This window comes from Sitophilus oryzae, unplaced genomic scaffold (assembly GCF_002938485.1).
Source record: "Sitophilus oryzae breed Bouriz unplaced genomic scaffold, Soryzae_2.0 scaffold_1436_pilon_pilon, whole genome shotgun sequence".
Classification (NCBI taxonomy): Eukaryota; Metazoa; Arthropoda; class Insecta; order Coleoptera; family Curculionidae; genus Sitophilus; species Sitophilus oryzae.
In genome coordinates this window covers 2,106,054-2,123,932 of record NW_022146100.1, presented here as the reverse complement: position 1 = coordinate 2,123,932, position 17,879 = coordinate 2,106,054, and the positions used below count along the sequence as shown (strand labels likewise).

General features: G+C 31.6%; 1 protein-coding gene across 1 annotated transcript in view; it reads right to left on the bottom strand.

Moving 5' to 3' along the window:
* LOC115876433 overlaps nt 1-17,278 on the bottom strand; it is a 106,732-nt gene extending 89,454 nt beyond the window's left edge. Inside the window, exon 1 of the mRNA XM_030892205.1 lies at nt 17,057-17,278. Coding sequence (XP_030748065.1) covers nt 17,057-17,111 — 55 coding nt within the window. The 5' untranslated portion in view covers nt 17,112-17,278. The remainder of the gene's footprint in view (nt 1-17,056) is intronic.
* Nucleotides 17,279-17,879: the final 601 nt, after the last annotated feature.

Here is a 17,879-nt window from a genome sequence, read left to right as displayed (position 1 = left end):
TTTTCAAATCCAGGATGATTCGGTACAATAATTATTTCCCACACGCACCGAAAATGAATAGATATTTAATAATTATCGTCGTTGATATTGCATTAAACGCGCTTACCGATACCATTCGGAGACAATCCGCATAAATTAACGACGTATTATAAACGTTGTAATGTCTATAGGGTTGCCTATATTAAATAACCCGAAGAAAAAACTTAAAAATTTGCTGTTTCTAACATGCTTCTATATTTGCGTTTTTTTTTAATAAAATTTAAGTTTTCCAAGTATCATGTGTAGTATTAGAATTACTTACATTTCTTCAACCTATACATACTTATAATTGGGTTTTCTGAATTTCTATTTCATGTTTTTCGTCTCGATTTGTGTCTTTCTCCAGGAAATTTATGAAGAAATTCACAACGACCAAACCGGTTAAAGTCATTTGCAGATGTATTTTGTTGTGCTTTAAAAAATTGTATCAAAGTGGTACATTTTTAGTTTATAATGTGGTACGCGCTAAAAGTTGGGTGCGGCAACACTGCTAGAAAACAGTCGCTATAGGCCCGTAGACGAACGAAGTATTTAGCCGCGGCGGCTCATTTATGTTTGCCGCAACGGGGCCGGAACGTAGCGGATGCGAGGAAAAATGTACACCGACATTTCTTGGACGGGGCACGGACGCGTTCCGGCGAAGCTCGGACCGTGCTCGGCTTAGCATGAATGTATAAGTATAAATAACATTTGACAATGTTTGGCCGTGCCTTCACCGTCGCACGGCTCCGGCTCGTCACGGTGTACCGTGAATCATCCTTTAAGGCATTTTTTACATTCTATGTTTTGATGGGATTTTTATTTCTATATTATATTTAATTTAATTATGAAATAAATTTACCTTTAATATATATTTTTTTTACAATTTCCATTGTTTTTATTAAATACTTTAAATTGAAAAGGCTTTTTTCGAAATTGCTCGCCATGGAGTTAACGCAACATCGACCACACGCTTTATCTGTTCTGTGTTTCACAGAAATTCGCTAACTGGCGTCATCCGAAAATTTACCAACGGATTTGAGTCGCAATTGATTTTTTTTCGCAACTTGTTTTCCACGCTTTTATTCAAAGCATTTAGTCGGGCCACCACTGAATAGAGCTAAAATTTATTGTATTTCGGGAGTCGCCGCCATTTTTTCCTCTTCTCTCGCCATTTCTTTTTTCCCCGTTGCGATGTTTTAAATTAAAATAGAGAATGAAATAGTTAGGTAGCGTTTTGGAGCAATTTGGAAATTTAATTACTTTAAAATAAATTAACTTGGTGAAGCTATTAGAGTTGCAGACGATTTTTTTAAAATATACGAGTTTGCAATTAGCCGGGTGAATAGTGCAGGATTTTAAATTATAACTTCAGTAATTAGAAATTTTCTGAAAGGAAATATTCTGTAGGATTAACGATATAATTTGTTATATTCAGAATTTTTTTATATATCATCAATTTTTAAAGAAAATCACTTGCTTTATTTGGCCAATAAATGTAAAGTCTTTAATTTCTTAATAGTGTTTTTGTATCAACACTTAAACAGAGACCTTGAGGAACGGTTCTGAAGATAAATTAAGCGTAAATGTTAATAAATAATTTATTTTTAGTTGTCTAATAGAGATAGGTAGGCCTTTTTGTTATAACAATAATAAATTTATTTCCGAACGAATAGTATACATACGCCTATGTAAAATAAATTTAAAAATGATGGTAAAGTGTTCTTAATAAGGAAAAATAAATAATAATAAATACAATATTCACATTATGGAATACATACAAGAAAATACAATACAAGAAAAAATCTGGAAATCACCAAAAAATCAGAAAAAAATATTTTTAAATACTTTTATTCGCGTTGGATTAGATCAACTGAAAACACAGATATCGACAGTCGCCCATCAAAAAACACGCCTAATAACGACATTTCACCTAATACACTAGTACACGTACAAACGTTACGTTGAGACATTCTCTCCCTCCTGATCTTCATTCTATCTACTATCTGTGTAGAACTCCTTTTAAACACTACTCCAATATCCTCTAAAACAGCATTTGCGATTATAGCAGCAGCGTGATCTGAAACTCCAGCTTTATCACAGGCAAATGCCACGGATTTTATCATGCAGGTGGACAACTTTCAAATATATTTGAGGAACCAGAAAACAATAATTTAAGTGATTTAGTTTGGATAACATTATTGGGTTATATTTTATAGTCATGTTAAGCCGTGTGTTAAAGGTAATAGATCAATAATTATCAAATATGTTGACGGGCAAAAAAACAATTATTTTTCAAGATGTCTCAGCTTTTAAGACCCGTGAGGAACCTGAAGATACAAAGGCAGGACGCTCAGCTTTTGAGAAAAAAAAATACTTATCTAAACATTTTGAGGCTTGTGTGAAAATATTTTGGAAAAAAAAATTTTTTCGTTCCACCCTAATGGGCACGTATAACCTAGTTTTTAATATTTATAATCATAAACTTACTTGAAAATCAAATTACATTTGTACAAAAATCTCCATTTTTATGAAACTCAACCATTTGAAATTAAACAATATTTCGCCTAAAAAATTGGTGCTATATTCTTTTATTTAATATATTCTATTTCTCTAAACATAAAACTTCTCGTCTTTTACGAGATAAAAACTCGTTTTATAAAATATTTTTTATAGCTGCGCACCTGCCTGAATTGCCTAATTTCTATTGGGCGGTAGAAAAGAAAAAGAATTGAAAAAAAAAATAGGGAAGTCGAAATATAAATCAACCCGATCTTTTTTGCAACGATTTATTTCGAGGGTGAATAATTCCATTCGATTTAAAAGTAAAATTAGTATTTTCTCTACAGGTCTATTGAACCGAATGCTTTTCTAAACAATATCGGTCAACAATTCCAGAGGGAGAGCTACTATATACCACCCTGTATATGCATATCACAGGCAACCAAATAAACTAGTAACCTCTAAAAATTATTTTTCCTACCACTAGCGACATACCGTGTTTTTAGTGAGTACTAAATTATTTTATCAAAATTTCACCATATAAATTTCCAGGCAATGAATGGCTGTTCCCTTCGGTCTGATGAACTCATAGACTTAAAATAAAATATAGACTGCACTATTTACATCTCAACGCGGACAGACAATATTTTTTGTACACATGTTTACTTCTGGGTACAGTCGACCGAGCCTTCCTCATCCAGCCTATGTTGTCACGTCTTTAATATTATCAATATTTTTTTTCTTGTTATACACATATATTGAGATATTAATACTACAGTTTAATAAAGTAGGTTTTAATATTCCAAAGATGTATTAAATAGTCCTTATACTACTAAATTATAAGTCGGATACTGTTTAAAGAGGATAAGTTCTTTACAATATGACAACACCGATTAGAGGCGAGGGAGTCTATTCATTCATTTATTACCTTGTAGTACGCATGTAGTACGTGTCGCACGTGTGCGGTAAAGCTTTGTTGCCGCTATCTCCCCGGCTGTATTAACGCATTTTCTTAGCTTGTAGTGCTTAAGTGTTTATTTTATTGACTTTTTCTGCTCAAAAACTACAAAATATGGTTCGCCAGTGCCAAATTTGCAAGAAATTTGACTTAAATAATCCATTTAAGTCTTGAAACGACTTTTGACCGGTAGGCAACTCTCAATTTACCCAATGGGAGTCAGTGGCGTTGTTGTAGAAAGGCGCTTATTTAGATAATATTTTAGTAAAATGTAAAATCTGAATTTTTTCTCTTACATTACATTATTTACTTACTTACATTGTATCAAAATCATAATTATAACCCTGTTAATTATTAATAATGTTTTTATTAAAAATATATTCTGGTTTATACTAAAATTATCTTCAGAATCTAAAATAACATACAAGAATTTTAAAATGATATTACATTATGAAACAATATTTTTTAATATACCGGGTCGTCTCAAAAGTGGCTCACCCCTATAACTTTTTTATTTTTTCAGATAAAAAAAAACAGATTTGTATGTTAGTAGGTATATGACATAAATTAGGATTTATTGACGTATTCAATTGTTTTTGGTCTCTTCCTGTTTCACCGAAATGATTACATCTTTTGATTTTTAAAGGCACCCTTGGTAGATTGCTACTTTATTCGATAAAAAATGATACTCTGAATAGAATGACATATCATATGTCAACGTTTGACACTGTCGCTTAAAAAAAATCCTATTTTAAATTTCAATCCAGGGTGCCATGGTGTTGTTAAAAACACTAAGTTTTAATCAAGAAGCCTTGGAAAAATAGTTTTGATCGTCTAATGGGTTTCGTGTCTTGTCTAGGCCGGTTAAAAGATGTACAAATCGTATTTTTAATCATACATATGTCAATTTTTTCAAATGGAACAAGGGTGACTCATTAGCATATTTGGAAAAAGCATTTTTTATGAATATATTGATATCACACATTTGGTATTTCGAGTCAAATTGTCGTTATGAACCGCGTGTTACAATTACAATTAAACCATATGCGAAAATGTCAAAAGTTGACATATGATATGTTCACATTCTATTCAGAGTATCATTTTCTATCGAATAAAGTAGAAATATACCGAGGGTGCTGTTTAAAAATGAAAAGTTATAGTCATTTCCGGAGAAACAGGAAGTGACCAAAAACAATTGAATGCGTCAATCAATCCTAATTTATGTCATGTACTAACATACTAAATCTTGTTTTTTTAGCAAAATAAAAACACTAAATCACCACAATACACCAAAACACTTTTACTTTTACACTGGACGCGCGTTTCGCTAACCATGTTAGCATCATCAGCAGATGATTATAAACTCTGATTAAAAACTGGAGTTTATAATCATCTGCTGATGATGCTAACATGGTTAGCGAAACGCGCGTCCAGTGTAAAAGTAAAAGTGTTTTGGTGTATTGTGGTGATTTAGTGTTTTTATTTTGCTGTGTAACACCAAAGGTTCCAACCCTCAACTGTAATCATGTTTTTTCATTTGAAAATATAAAAAAATTATGGGGATGAGCCACTTTTGGGACGCACCCGGTATAATAAAGACAGTACCGAGTTAAATCAATGTAGTTTTCATTTTATCCACTTCCTATCACCTTCCTTGCTTTAATGGAACAGATTTATGTTTTGTCTAATTTACATAAGACATTACTTAACCAGAAAAAAAATTACAACAATCATATTTTTTTTCTCTCCCTGTCGCCGATTCTATTATATCTGTGGAATAGATCCTGTTTTGATTAATATTAGGGGTTGTAAATGTTTGACTAAAATTAATAATTTATTATTAATTTCAAAAATTACGTAATTTCGATTATAGAATTTCTTCTATAACGTGTATTTTATTAAAAATTAACGTGTATTTTTATCCTTTTTGGACTCTAAGACGTTTTTTCTAAACTTTTATTTAAAAAACCTGTCCTAAATCTTAATAAAATATAAAAAAGTTTAAATACGATATATTTTTAATTTAATTATAGCTTCATTAAAATAAAAAAATTACCCGGCTATGATACGGAGAGTTCAGGTGTACTTGAGAAACGAAACACAGTGTTGTGTTTCTCGGCAGAGTCGTCAGGGAACGACCGTTACGACAGAGACAACCTACAGATCAACCTAAAACAATAACACAACAATAACAAGACAGTGTCTGACCGCATGTTCCAGCTACTTATGAATGAGATGCTCAGTCTATATTTTATTTTAAGTCTATGGATGAACTTAATGCAGAGAATAAGCATATATGTAGGGTATTTTGGCCCCTTTTTCCGCTTCTCGTATTTTGTTTATTTTCTTATCTGTTTACTAAAACTTCAAACAATATAGTCAAATGACGACAAATTAATAAACACAAGATTTAATGTATAACTTATTTAATATTTTATTTGAAATATAAATTGTAATTGTAATAAAACTGAAAACAGAAAAAAAATATAACTTGAAAAATACGTTCAATATTTTTAAAAAATAAATAATAAATATGAATATTATACTTTTCGATGTGATATTACCATTTTTATTGAAAACCATTGTTTACCATCGTACGGAATTTATATGGAAAAAGTTTTTGATAGAAAACAAATATTCTTTATTCTTTTGTATACTCGGTGGTTGTGGTTGTTTAGAGCTGGAGTAGAATTTTAAATTTAGATCTGGCGGATTTACTGCTAGGTTAACCCAGTTTACAGTACAAATACATTTTACCGAGGATCCAGGATGCTTTATGTCGGTGTTATTTACGCTAGATTTACTTTTACACACACTTAAATCTAATGTATTTCTTTTCCTTATCGCACTGTTACAGTCTGGTATAATTAATATATCTTATTTATGAAACTAACGTCGTAAAGCGACATTTATTTTTTTTAATTCTAGAGAAAAATCGCTTTAAAATGTTTTATTTGCAAACAAATATGTAATGTTTACGTTACAACCTTTTGATATTTTGAAAGTATCATGTTATCTACCTTTATGTGCCTCTTCCCATTTCCGTAGCCCATTTTTCTCACTCTCAACTTCTGCTTTTTATGTAGCTTGTTTATTTTCTCGTAAGGTACTAAGTAATGGTACAATGAAAAGGTCAGAAGCAAAAGTTTCTATGTGAAAATGACCCATGATACAAAGAAAACAAGGTATGATCGACAGCGGCTCCAAATTCGTTTAGTTTGCGCATATCACATGTGATCTCACTACACCATGCAAAAAAATCCGTATAAACGTGACTTCACAACAGTATGGAAACAAAAGAAGTTAAGTATAACATCAGTATTCATATCTGTGCTACTTCAAAACAAGCACAATAAAAAATAGAGAAAAGCAATATATCTGCGATTGTTGAACTGAAAACAGGAGGGGAATCCCAAAAATAGCGGAAAAATTGTGCCATTTAATAGAAATATTCTCTTGAGGAATAACGTTGGGGTTTTCCCTGGAGTTTCTCCCTCTCAAAAATGTGATGAAAAATAATAAAAATGCCAACTTATCTGAGTGTTACAAAGTCGTCTAACTTGATTTGCGTAAAACAGTTCATACTATCCAGTACTAACATAAAAATAGTACAGTGTCAAGAGTACTTTACAATTGTCCCAGTAGTACCTTTAATAAAATATCTTCGTTGTAATGACACCAACGAAAAATAACAAAAACCTATACGTGTATGTACGTAATTTGGTGTCTGTAATTATTGAAATTGTTACCCGTGTTACGGAGCTGCACCCGTCTCTTACGGAAAGTCAGTTTTGGTACTCTTTATTTTTGGTACTCTCTGCTTTATACATACTTTTTTTATAAAGTCAACCAAATAAAATAATATAGACGATTATAAAAACATACACGTGACTACAAAACAGTATGGAAACAAAAGAAATTCATTATAACATTAGTATTCATATCTGTGCTACTTCCAAATAAGCCCAATATAAAATACATAAAGGCAATATATCTGCAATGTGATGAGTAATAAACTGAAAACAAGAAGGGACTCAAAAAGAAATGGAAGAATTGTGCTATTAAATCGAAATATTATCTTGACGAATAACGTTGGGGTTTCCCTGGAAGTCTCTCCCTCTCAAAAATTACATTGCAAATAATAAAAATAAGGCGGAACGTGTAATAAGATAAAAATTTTGAAATACTTCTCGAGCGTGGTTTCATTTTGGTATTTTATTGTATCTCGAAAACATTTCTGCTAAAAAATACCCTCCTTGCTTCTTTTGAACTTTTTTTTAAGTTAAAACTTTACCACGGCAAAGAAATGTAATAGATAACATTAATAAAAATACTTTTCAGTTTTAGTTTAGTTTTTTATCGTGTCAAGAATATGGAGTATTAAATTGTTGCGCATCATGTATTATTAAATTATGAATTTGTGAATGGATATAAAAAATATCAATACTGTAGGTATTTTGTACTCTCATAAAATTTTATTGTTATTTCTCTTATTTGTAATTAATCGAAACTTTGGTTATATTTCTAGTTCAGTCATTGGGGATTTTTGCTTGGAAAAAAGTCCGGAAGTTTTGCAACTTTGCAGGTTTATAGGTTTTGGGGTCTCTAACTAAAATCGGTATTTTGTAAATATCTCGAAAACTATGCGTTTTTCGCAAAAATTTGAGGAAAGCAAAATTAAAGAGAATAAAATTTCTTATAAAATAGGTTGGTTCTATGAAAATTTACGCTAGAGTCAAAAATTTAGGTACAAAATTCCTGAAAATTTTACAATTTTGCGTAAAATATGATATATAATGTATAGTCGATTTTCCGAAATCAAATGTCGATTAGGGTTCACTAAAACTAGTTTTAGTTTACTTGCTACAATTTTGTAATAAAACAGTGGCGTATCATTAATTCGCTCATTAATTTATGAATAATTAATTTTAATTATTGAAAATGTGTACTTGTTTCTACACCGTTGTCAGGGTTGTCTCTCAATTCGTCCAACTCTTCATCTTCAGCCGCCAGAGGGATAACTACAGGCAAGTCCAACTCCTCTTCATCGGATTCGTGACAGTTCAGTGACGTTGTCACAGGGTTTCCCATTGCAGTATGCAGAAATCATTGAACATTTTAATCCTGCTTTTCTGCATCCGCAGGCTTTACCACAGTTGTTGATTTTGCATTTATAGGATAAAAATGACAATAGGGATTTTGGAGCTGGATCTGTCAACGTCTGGAGTAATGCCTGTTTTTGTTTTCTTCCAACCCCATTCTTCGGAATCTTTGGTACAACCAGACCAATGCTGAACCTGGTGGTAAGTTCGCAATGAATGCTGTCCAGCACGACAATTAATTATTCATAAATTAATTATTATTATGTTAAACGAATTAATGATACGCCACTGTTTTATGACAAAATTGAAGAAACTAAACTAAAACTAGTTTAGAACCCTAATCGACATTTAAGTTCGGAACATCGACTATACATATTTATATATTTCTATATATAGACTATATATTTCCTGAAATATATCCTAGTACATACTTTAGGTTTGTATTTAAACAAAATTCCCAAGTTTTTTTTATTCTAGGAGCTACATATACCCGACGCACTATTGCCCGACCCTGTATCTAAGAATTCCCGACACAATTAAATTCCGGCATTTAAAGTTGTTTTTTTTATAATTAGAATAAAACAAGAATTCCAAAAATATAAAGTCATATTGATAAGTTATACAAATATATCATTATTGATATAAATTAATGTTTTTCTTTCTAACGAGGTCAATATTTATAATAACGAAATATTGTTAAACCCAAATAAAATAGTAACATATTTTTCATTCGAAATAAAATTAATATAATCCAATTATTTTACACCGTACTATATATTTTAATATAACGGCTTAACAAGTAAAATTTAAATTGTTTTTCGTACCTAATAAATAACAATGAAAAATTAAATATTAACTCATAGATTACACTCAAAATAAAATAATTAAAATACATATTGCTATAAGCCAATATAACGTAATCACTATAATATTTTATAATATTAAATTTCTATAAACTTGCATTATTATATAGGTATGTATGACAGCAGTGATGGTATTCTGATATTTTATTAAATGGCCGGTTTGTTATAAAATTGAATATACTTAATTAAAGTGTTAATAATATATGAAAATTCTAGTTCAACTGACTGTCAAAATTGCCCTATCGTTTTGTACTTTAAATAATTTCTAATATGACCTGTATAACGTAGAGGACAATTAATTAGTTGCTAAACCAACTAATAGGAAATATTGTTAATTAGCGGTACAGTGTTTTATTATTTCGCTTGCAGTAACATGGAGAAATTATAATATGCTTGACATACTTTATACTGCAAAACATAAATTATCTTTGAATGAAAATTACGTAATTAACTGTTATCGTTTTAAATTATTTTGGATCCACTTTTGCTAACCAAAATCATTATCAAGAAAAGCTTATTGGAACAAAGTTCTTTTAAAAGAATTAAAAACACAATCAGTTTATACAGGGTGAGTGTTAAATAAGTGCAAATATTTTACACAGGAACACGTCTGTGAGGTTTTTTTCACAAAAAAATGATGTTGAAAATCGTCTATTTTTCGAAAACTTTTTAGAACTGCCTGGTCACCGCAAATTTTCCCACAGTTGCCGCGTCCTTTTCTAATTTGAAGTTCAATAAACACAAGTTTACTTAATCGGTAATGAGTGCCACTAGCTTTTAATTTTAACAGCCGGGTGGTCGGGGTTCAAAGATATTAATAAAAGGGCGCCACGAGATTATGTCTCTATGAACTCGGCATAAAAGATGTTACTATTAAGTAGATTTCAACACTAACCTCGAACTCTTGAGTGCAACTACCATGAACTTCAAATATTACTATAATTCGTTAAACTTAAGTGACTCTAACTTAACTATAAAACTAGACTATAAATAATAATACTAAAAATATTCAAGCAATTTATTAAAATATGGAAAAGTTAATATATATAAAAAAATGAATGAGATATAAAATTTTAAGAAATTTAAATCGAAAGGTTGGAAAAGAAAATAAAATTTAAATCAAATGAAATAACTACACCTATGACGTCAAACCCCCTTATCTAGCTTAATACTAGATACAATCAGGGTGGTTTATACCCATAAATCAGATCTAAAATTATACTAATATCTAAACGATCTTACTCTACAGTCTTGAAATTACTCGGAAGTTCCTCGGGCTGAGCTACGGTGTATAGCTATGGAGTGGCTACAGCAGGGTACAGCAGCTCGGTGTACTGTCACTGGAGCCCACAATTGTCAGCAGAGGTACAGATGTAAGGCAGTTGTTGATATTTCAAATGGTGAACATAAAAACCCTAAATAATATTGGTTGTCTTGGAAAAGAGCCTCAATTATAGAACAAGGACTAGCACAACGTGTAGGAGTTAATAAAGGTAATAAAGAAGGACTAATCAAATCTGAACTTTACCTCAACGAGGGTTTATGATGTCCAACGGGTACCTCTACACGGACAACAGGAACGGCTGGAATTCTGGACTGTTCTGTGCTACGGTCTGGATCGGTCTTCTTGCTCTACAATTACGAACAACCAAATAAGATTTAAGAAAGATAACACTCAACTAATCTTTCTACACCACGTGGGCGTGGAAAAGTCGAAAACCAGTCAACAATACGAATAAAAATCAGTTGAGCATTGACTTAGAATAGGCAGAAGAAATATAGCATACCTTGGAACTCTCGGGGACTTCTTGGGCACGTGCAATCGGAACAATGGGTGAAAATTCGGCTATTTAATCCCTTGACGGAAATTTGGTCGGTGGTCCATACAAATTCAACAAAATCCAACCACGTCTCTGACCAAATGTGTTTCGGAAGACTTAGTCCTTCTCTAGGAAGACCTGCTAATTACCAACAGGGATTGCTTCAAAAGCCAGTTCTTCACACGATGTTCTTCGGTCGGGAAATACACAAGAAGTGATACAAGCATTCGATTTCCTTCACAAAATCAGATTTCAACCGGAAATCTCCCTCCAGGATATAGATAGAGAACTATATATCTTGACCATGAGTCCAACTCACAAAAAGGCATAAATAAAAAACGATGTTCTAGAATATTTTCGCAGCCATATTTCCATATCCGGTCAATGAACGAACTTAACTCAGAAATTCCACAATTAAACGAACGAATTGCACACTGCGATCCAGATGAAAAATAACCAATTTAACTACGAAATTTTACCTGATAATTATAAAATTTCAATAACAAAAACAAAGGATAAATAAATCAAAGAACATCTGATTTGATCTGACAGTGCCAAGTGACGGACAGGTGGTGATCAAAGATAAAGAGAGATGGACAAAAAGCCTACTACTGCTGGTGTGCCCGGTCCAGTGACAATATTGTGGAGCTGTAGCTGTATAATATCGCGGTGTATATCGAGTTGCATAATCGTAAAACACCAAATAAAATAATATTTAACAATAAAATTATAGTAAACATGATGCAAAAATAATAGTTATTATTAGTTACGCAGAGGTCGTTGCGAGGAAATTTGACTGTTACACGGTATAATTTCTTAATATCTAATATTACCAGGGTTATAGTGCTAAAAGGGATGCAATATTGCCACTTCCTAATTGACCTATATTTATAATTATTCATATGAGAAAATAAAATTAAGAAGTAAAAATTGCTGGAAAAAGGGTCAAAATTTCAGAAAAGGTGTAAACAAAATATCCTGTATTATAAAGTGCCGAAATACCGTATGATCGAGAAAAAACGGCGTCCAGTTGGCTGGGAAATGACGATCGATGACATTTCCCATATAAATTTACATTTAAAATGACAGCAATCTTCATTTCCCAGCCAACTGGACGCCATTTTTTTTCGATCATACGGTACTAGCTGTGGTATTATGATTAATTTACCTATTTCAGTATTCATATAATAAATAACTCTAGAGTCTAATCAGAAATAGTGAGAACAATATTCTACAATTACACCTTATGGGCTTTGGTACTTGCATACATTATTACATCTCTACTCAAACCTCCAATAATGAACACATAAAATGTCTGTTTTGAGTGTAATAAATTGTTTTTATACGATTTTAAGGGGCTGCTCTTGTCAGTACAAGCCAATCTCTATCCAAAGTTTATTTTTCCGAGGGTTTGCGTCTATTGAAATAATGTGGTTAGAATTCAAAATTTCCTATACATACATCTCCTTGTGACATTGCATTTTTGAAATAAGAAAATAATGAGCTTAACAAAATTAAAAACTATTTTTTACTTTATTTTAAAATTAAAATAGAGTTTTGACGTAATATGTAATATCTTATTAGAGAACGACATTCTTATTAGAGATCGATAGTTATGAATATTGCGTACAGTATTATAAAAACTACATTTCAACAGCATGTAACAATATAAAAAAAATATAAGTATAAACAAACTGTATCAAGCCACGTTATATTTTTGTGTTGGAATTATTTTAAAACATTTATTTAACTTTTTAACATACATTTTTGTAAATAATGAATGAATGTTATACTTTGTTGTGTGTAAAAATATAACACTGATGAAGGCTGTTTAGTTGGTCAAACGTTTGTCCATAGACTAAATGAAGATTTTTAAACAAAATAAAAACATAATTCAGCGTTTTCGCAACCTAATATCCCAAGAAAATTAATTTAACAGTAATAAAAACGAAACTAATAAAGCATGTACAATTATAATAAAAATAAAAGCTTAATAGGCTCAACAATTTTTTATAATAAAATTTTATAAAACATAAATTGTTATTTAACCTGAAAAGGAATTACAACATACTTTAATTATAACTTTGTAATACTCTGAATAAGATAAAACAACGTTAATACTAATTATTAAAATAGGTACTGTTAAAATGTTTAATAATCTTTATTAATTGTGTATTAAATTAGTAGCTAATAACATTTGAACCAATCTGATTTAGTTGTAGCCATAGCAATTTAATATTAATGCGATTTCAGCGTTATAATCAAATACAACTAGAAAATTCGCAATTTCTCTCTAGCCGTTAAAGTAGGGCATTATAATACGGTGTATCATAAAATATTAAATTATGAGTTAATTATGGAAGTTCATAATGTTGGCTCTTTATTTCTTTTCCTACAGTCGTTTGCCACTAACAAAACAAAGCTATAAAATTAATTGTCTAATTCTGGAGTAAATATTTCCACAATTGTATTTTATTTAGAGTTTTTATCAGATACCTAGTACATCATTATATTTTGATTAAATTATTAAGCTTTTATGGCAGTAAGTATACAGGGTGGCATATTGAAAACAGTCCAGCAAGGTTTACGGCTTTGTGTGTAAAAATTCATCGCTTTATCGTTATTACATAATATCAATTAGTATACAGGATTGTCCGAACTGTGTTCCGAAAACTTCGGCAGCATATTCTGCAGATAAAAATTATTAAAAAAGTTCATATAAATGTATGTCCTAAAATACTTAGTTTTGGAGATACAGGGTGTAGAAGTTTCATTTTCATTTCGATTTTTTCCAAATAATTTATGAAGTAACATATTAGTATTTAACGAAAGAGATTAAAAAATCTCTGTCATTTGCAATTAGGCGTATTTGTTTCCGTGAAATGGCGGCATTCCATATTAGGGATACAGGGTGTTTCATAAAATATGACCATTGAGTAATCACGATTCTGCTTAAACTGCTTGACGTTTAAAGCTGATTTTTGGCAAACGGATTGACTGTGGGGTGTGGAGGTTCGATAAGGAGGGGTTTCTCGAATCTCAAATTCCAAGAGGGTGAAAACGCCCCTCAAATATTACAATATTTGTTATTTAAAACGGTTAGTCTTTCGGGAAAACGCTTGGACAAGCATAATTTATTTGGTTTTTTTACATATTTTGAATTTTTTTAAAAAATCAACAGGGTGTTCCAAAAAGTTGGGTAATTTCTTAACCACGATTCTGCTTAAACTGCTTTTCGTAAAAAGCTTATTTTTGGCAAATGGATTTTTCGAAAGTCAAATTCCAACGAGATGAAACTACCCCTCAAATATTACCAAGTTATATAATAATATCGCCATATTGTTTTTTCTCATGCTGACATAAATGTGAGAAAATTTTATCCAGTTTGTATATTAATGGAAATTCTTGCTTTACTTTATCATCACCATTACAAATGATTAATTCGACGAGAACGAAGTCGCGGGTACACGCTAGTACTTTTATAATACCGCGACATTCCAGTTTAAAATTTAAATGAAAATTTCACACCTCTACTTTTCAACCAATAACATGCTTTAATGTTGACTAGTTACCATGGCAACTGAAAAAATTTCCGGAAATTTTTTCGAGGCGCCACGAAACTTTAGTGGAAATTTTTTGACAGTTGAAAAGGTAAACATAAGATCTACAATCATAATGTGAATGAACTACAATGTCTATATATTGAAATATTACCCATTTGAGTTTTAGCATTTGATGTAACTAAGGTTGGAAATATTTTTTATTTAAGGAAATATGTTAGATATACCTACATATGAATTTCTTCGAAATTGCCATGTTCTAAAAAATATAGTTCTGCCGCCTTTATTTAACTAAAGCTGGTATTTTTCTATTTAACGAAATATGATGGATATACACTTGATTTTGATTTTCGGGTGTTATCTGGTTTTATATTTTCAATTTCTTCTTTAATGACTTGTTGGTTTACTTTTCCAAATCGCGACATTTCGCTATACACTTCTTACTCTACGTACAGACGTTTTAAAACTAGTAATAGCTTAATGACAGAATAACAAACAAAAATGACAAAACACATAATATGTCAAAAACATCAATACCTTGGCCAACTTAACAAATTGAAATTATTTTAAAATGTCATGTTGGATTAATATTTTTTTTCAAATTTAGGTGTGAAATTTTCTTACCGAATACCACGCAAGCTTAAATTATTCCTGGAAATTTTCTTTCGGGCACGAATACTTTAGGAAAATTATCCCTCGTCTTCGACTCGGGATAATTTTCAAAATATTCGTGCCCTCAAAAAAATTTCCGAAAATAATTTAAGCTCTTGTGATATTATAAGTGAAAATTGTAAAAAAATGAAAAACTGTTTTTCTTATAAAGCGCTTTTATTCTAAACCACATACCCGATATACTAGATTCACCTTGAGATTCACCGTTTTAAATAAGATTTAAATTTGAGGTAAAAAATCGTTTGTTTCTCTTTATTATTTTTGTAAAAAAATGTTTGCATATTTTAAGTATTGTTTTCCTTCCTTTTGAATTTTTTACGCTCTTTTTTTGTAAGTTAGTTTTAGGTTTAGTGTATAATTGTTTAAAAAATGTTAGTACAGAACTATTACCTATGTAGAATGTAGAATGTTTAGAAGGGGAGTTAATCACCGCGACCTTATAGATCTATTGTGTGTTCCCCTTTCTTGAGTTATAACGAGTTATAACTCATCATACAGTCTCAGGGCTTTAAGAAAAGCCAGTATCTGAAACGGCTCCACAGAGGCCAGCTCTCCATCCTCGACATCAGACGTGCCAAGGTTCATGGCACGAATGGTCGTCGTCTTGGCGCACTCAGTGATAAGGTGTTCTGGTGTTTCCCCATTTTCCCCACAAAATCTGCATTCGCCGTTGTTTCTCAGTTTCAGCCTACTGAGGTGTTCGTTGAGGAGACAGTGTCCTGTTAGAAACCCCGTGACAATCCGAAGATTGTTTTTACTTAAATCAAGGAAAACCTTTGATTTTTCTCGGTCATAAGTTCTAAGGAACTTTTTCGAGTGTCTTAGACCGTTGGAGGACACCCATTCCAAGTTACGGACGGAGTCTTCCAGATTCTTCAGTTCCGCTTTCAGTTGGTTCCCGTTTGGAAAACAGAACGGTTCTGGTCCAGTCAGTGGAGTGTTCGCTCCTTTCCTAGCTAGATCATTTGCTTTTTCATTGCCTTCTATCCCTTGGTGAGCAGGCACCCAGAGTAGGAGGACTTTATTTTCTTTGCCTAATTTGTTGAGCTTCTCTAGGCATTCTTTGACCAACTTCGAATTGATGGTTACTGAGTTGATCGCGTTAAGTGCTGCTTGACTATCGGATAGGATGGCAATTTCCTGTTTTCGATAGTTCCTATCCAAGATAAACTATTTACCTAAAAACTATTACCTATAACTTTTATTTCATGGTGGAGCGAGAATGCGTCAAAATCCCCTACCAATTGTATAATATTGTAATATTACTTTTTACAATAAATAAATCATTATTTATTTATTATTAATTTGTAGTATTGTGTTACAATTTTTAGGACATTGAAAGTCAACACCAAAACTACTAAACTATTAAAGTTCATTTTCATTTTATTAAATCATTATAACCCTGACGATGAATACAATAATCAGTCCAATAAAATACTAATTTAATTTTATAAGCATTAAGTGAATTTATTCATGCGAAATTAATATCTTAAGCTAAAACTAAAAGGTTTCTAAAGCATAAAAGATAATATAGAATTATAATTCATAATGCTTGACTAACCTGCAATCATTATCAACAAACCCGCAACGTAAAACTTCGCGTAATTTACAACCATAATAATTATCTCATATCACTCTCAAACCGTCGGGCAAACACTCGAACACGTGCCAATTTCCCACCGAATCTGCTTGATTAGCGAGGGGCGCACCGAATTACTCGAAACGTTTTTCGGACTGACGATGACGCGGCAACAGTGGCGCACACGTGCGCATCTGTGCAGACACCGAGCGAAAATAATAATTCGAAGAATGTTCTGATGGCCGAGGACCCTTTGCGAAGCTGGGGCTGGTTCAGTGCGCAAGCCTTTCGCTTCTTGCAAAATCCGAATGAGAATTGAAATAATTTTCTTCGGGTCGCTGTTTCTTTTGATAAAAAATACTTGATTTCAATTGACCCGTCGTAAAACTGTATAATGCACAATTTTTATTTTATGTTAATGTTTTAATTTTGTATATTTAATACAGCGATAGTGGAGCCGGCTGAATACACTGATATACCGGGTGCGTCTCAAAAGTAGCTCACCCCTATTTTTTTTTTATTTTTTCGGATAAAAAACGAGTTTTGGTATGAAAGTATATGACATAATTTCGGATTGATTGACGCATTCAATTGTTTTTGGTCCTTGGAAAGATAGCTTTGACTGTCTATTGTCTAGCCGGGTAAAAGATGTCAATTTTTCCAAATGCAACAAGGGTGACTTACTAATATATTTGGAAAAGGCATTTTTTTACCAATAATTTACAATAACCACATGCTTGGTATTTCGAGTCAAATTGTAGTACAATTTCAAATAAACCATATGCGAAAATGTCAAAAGTTGACA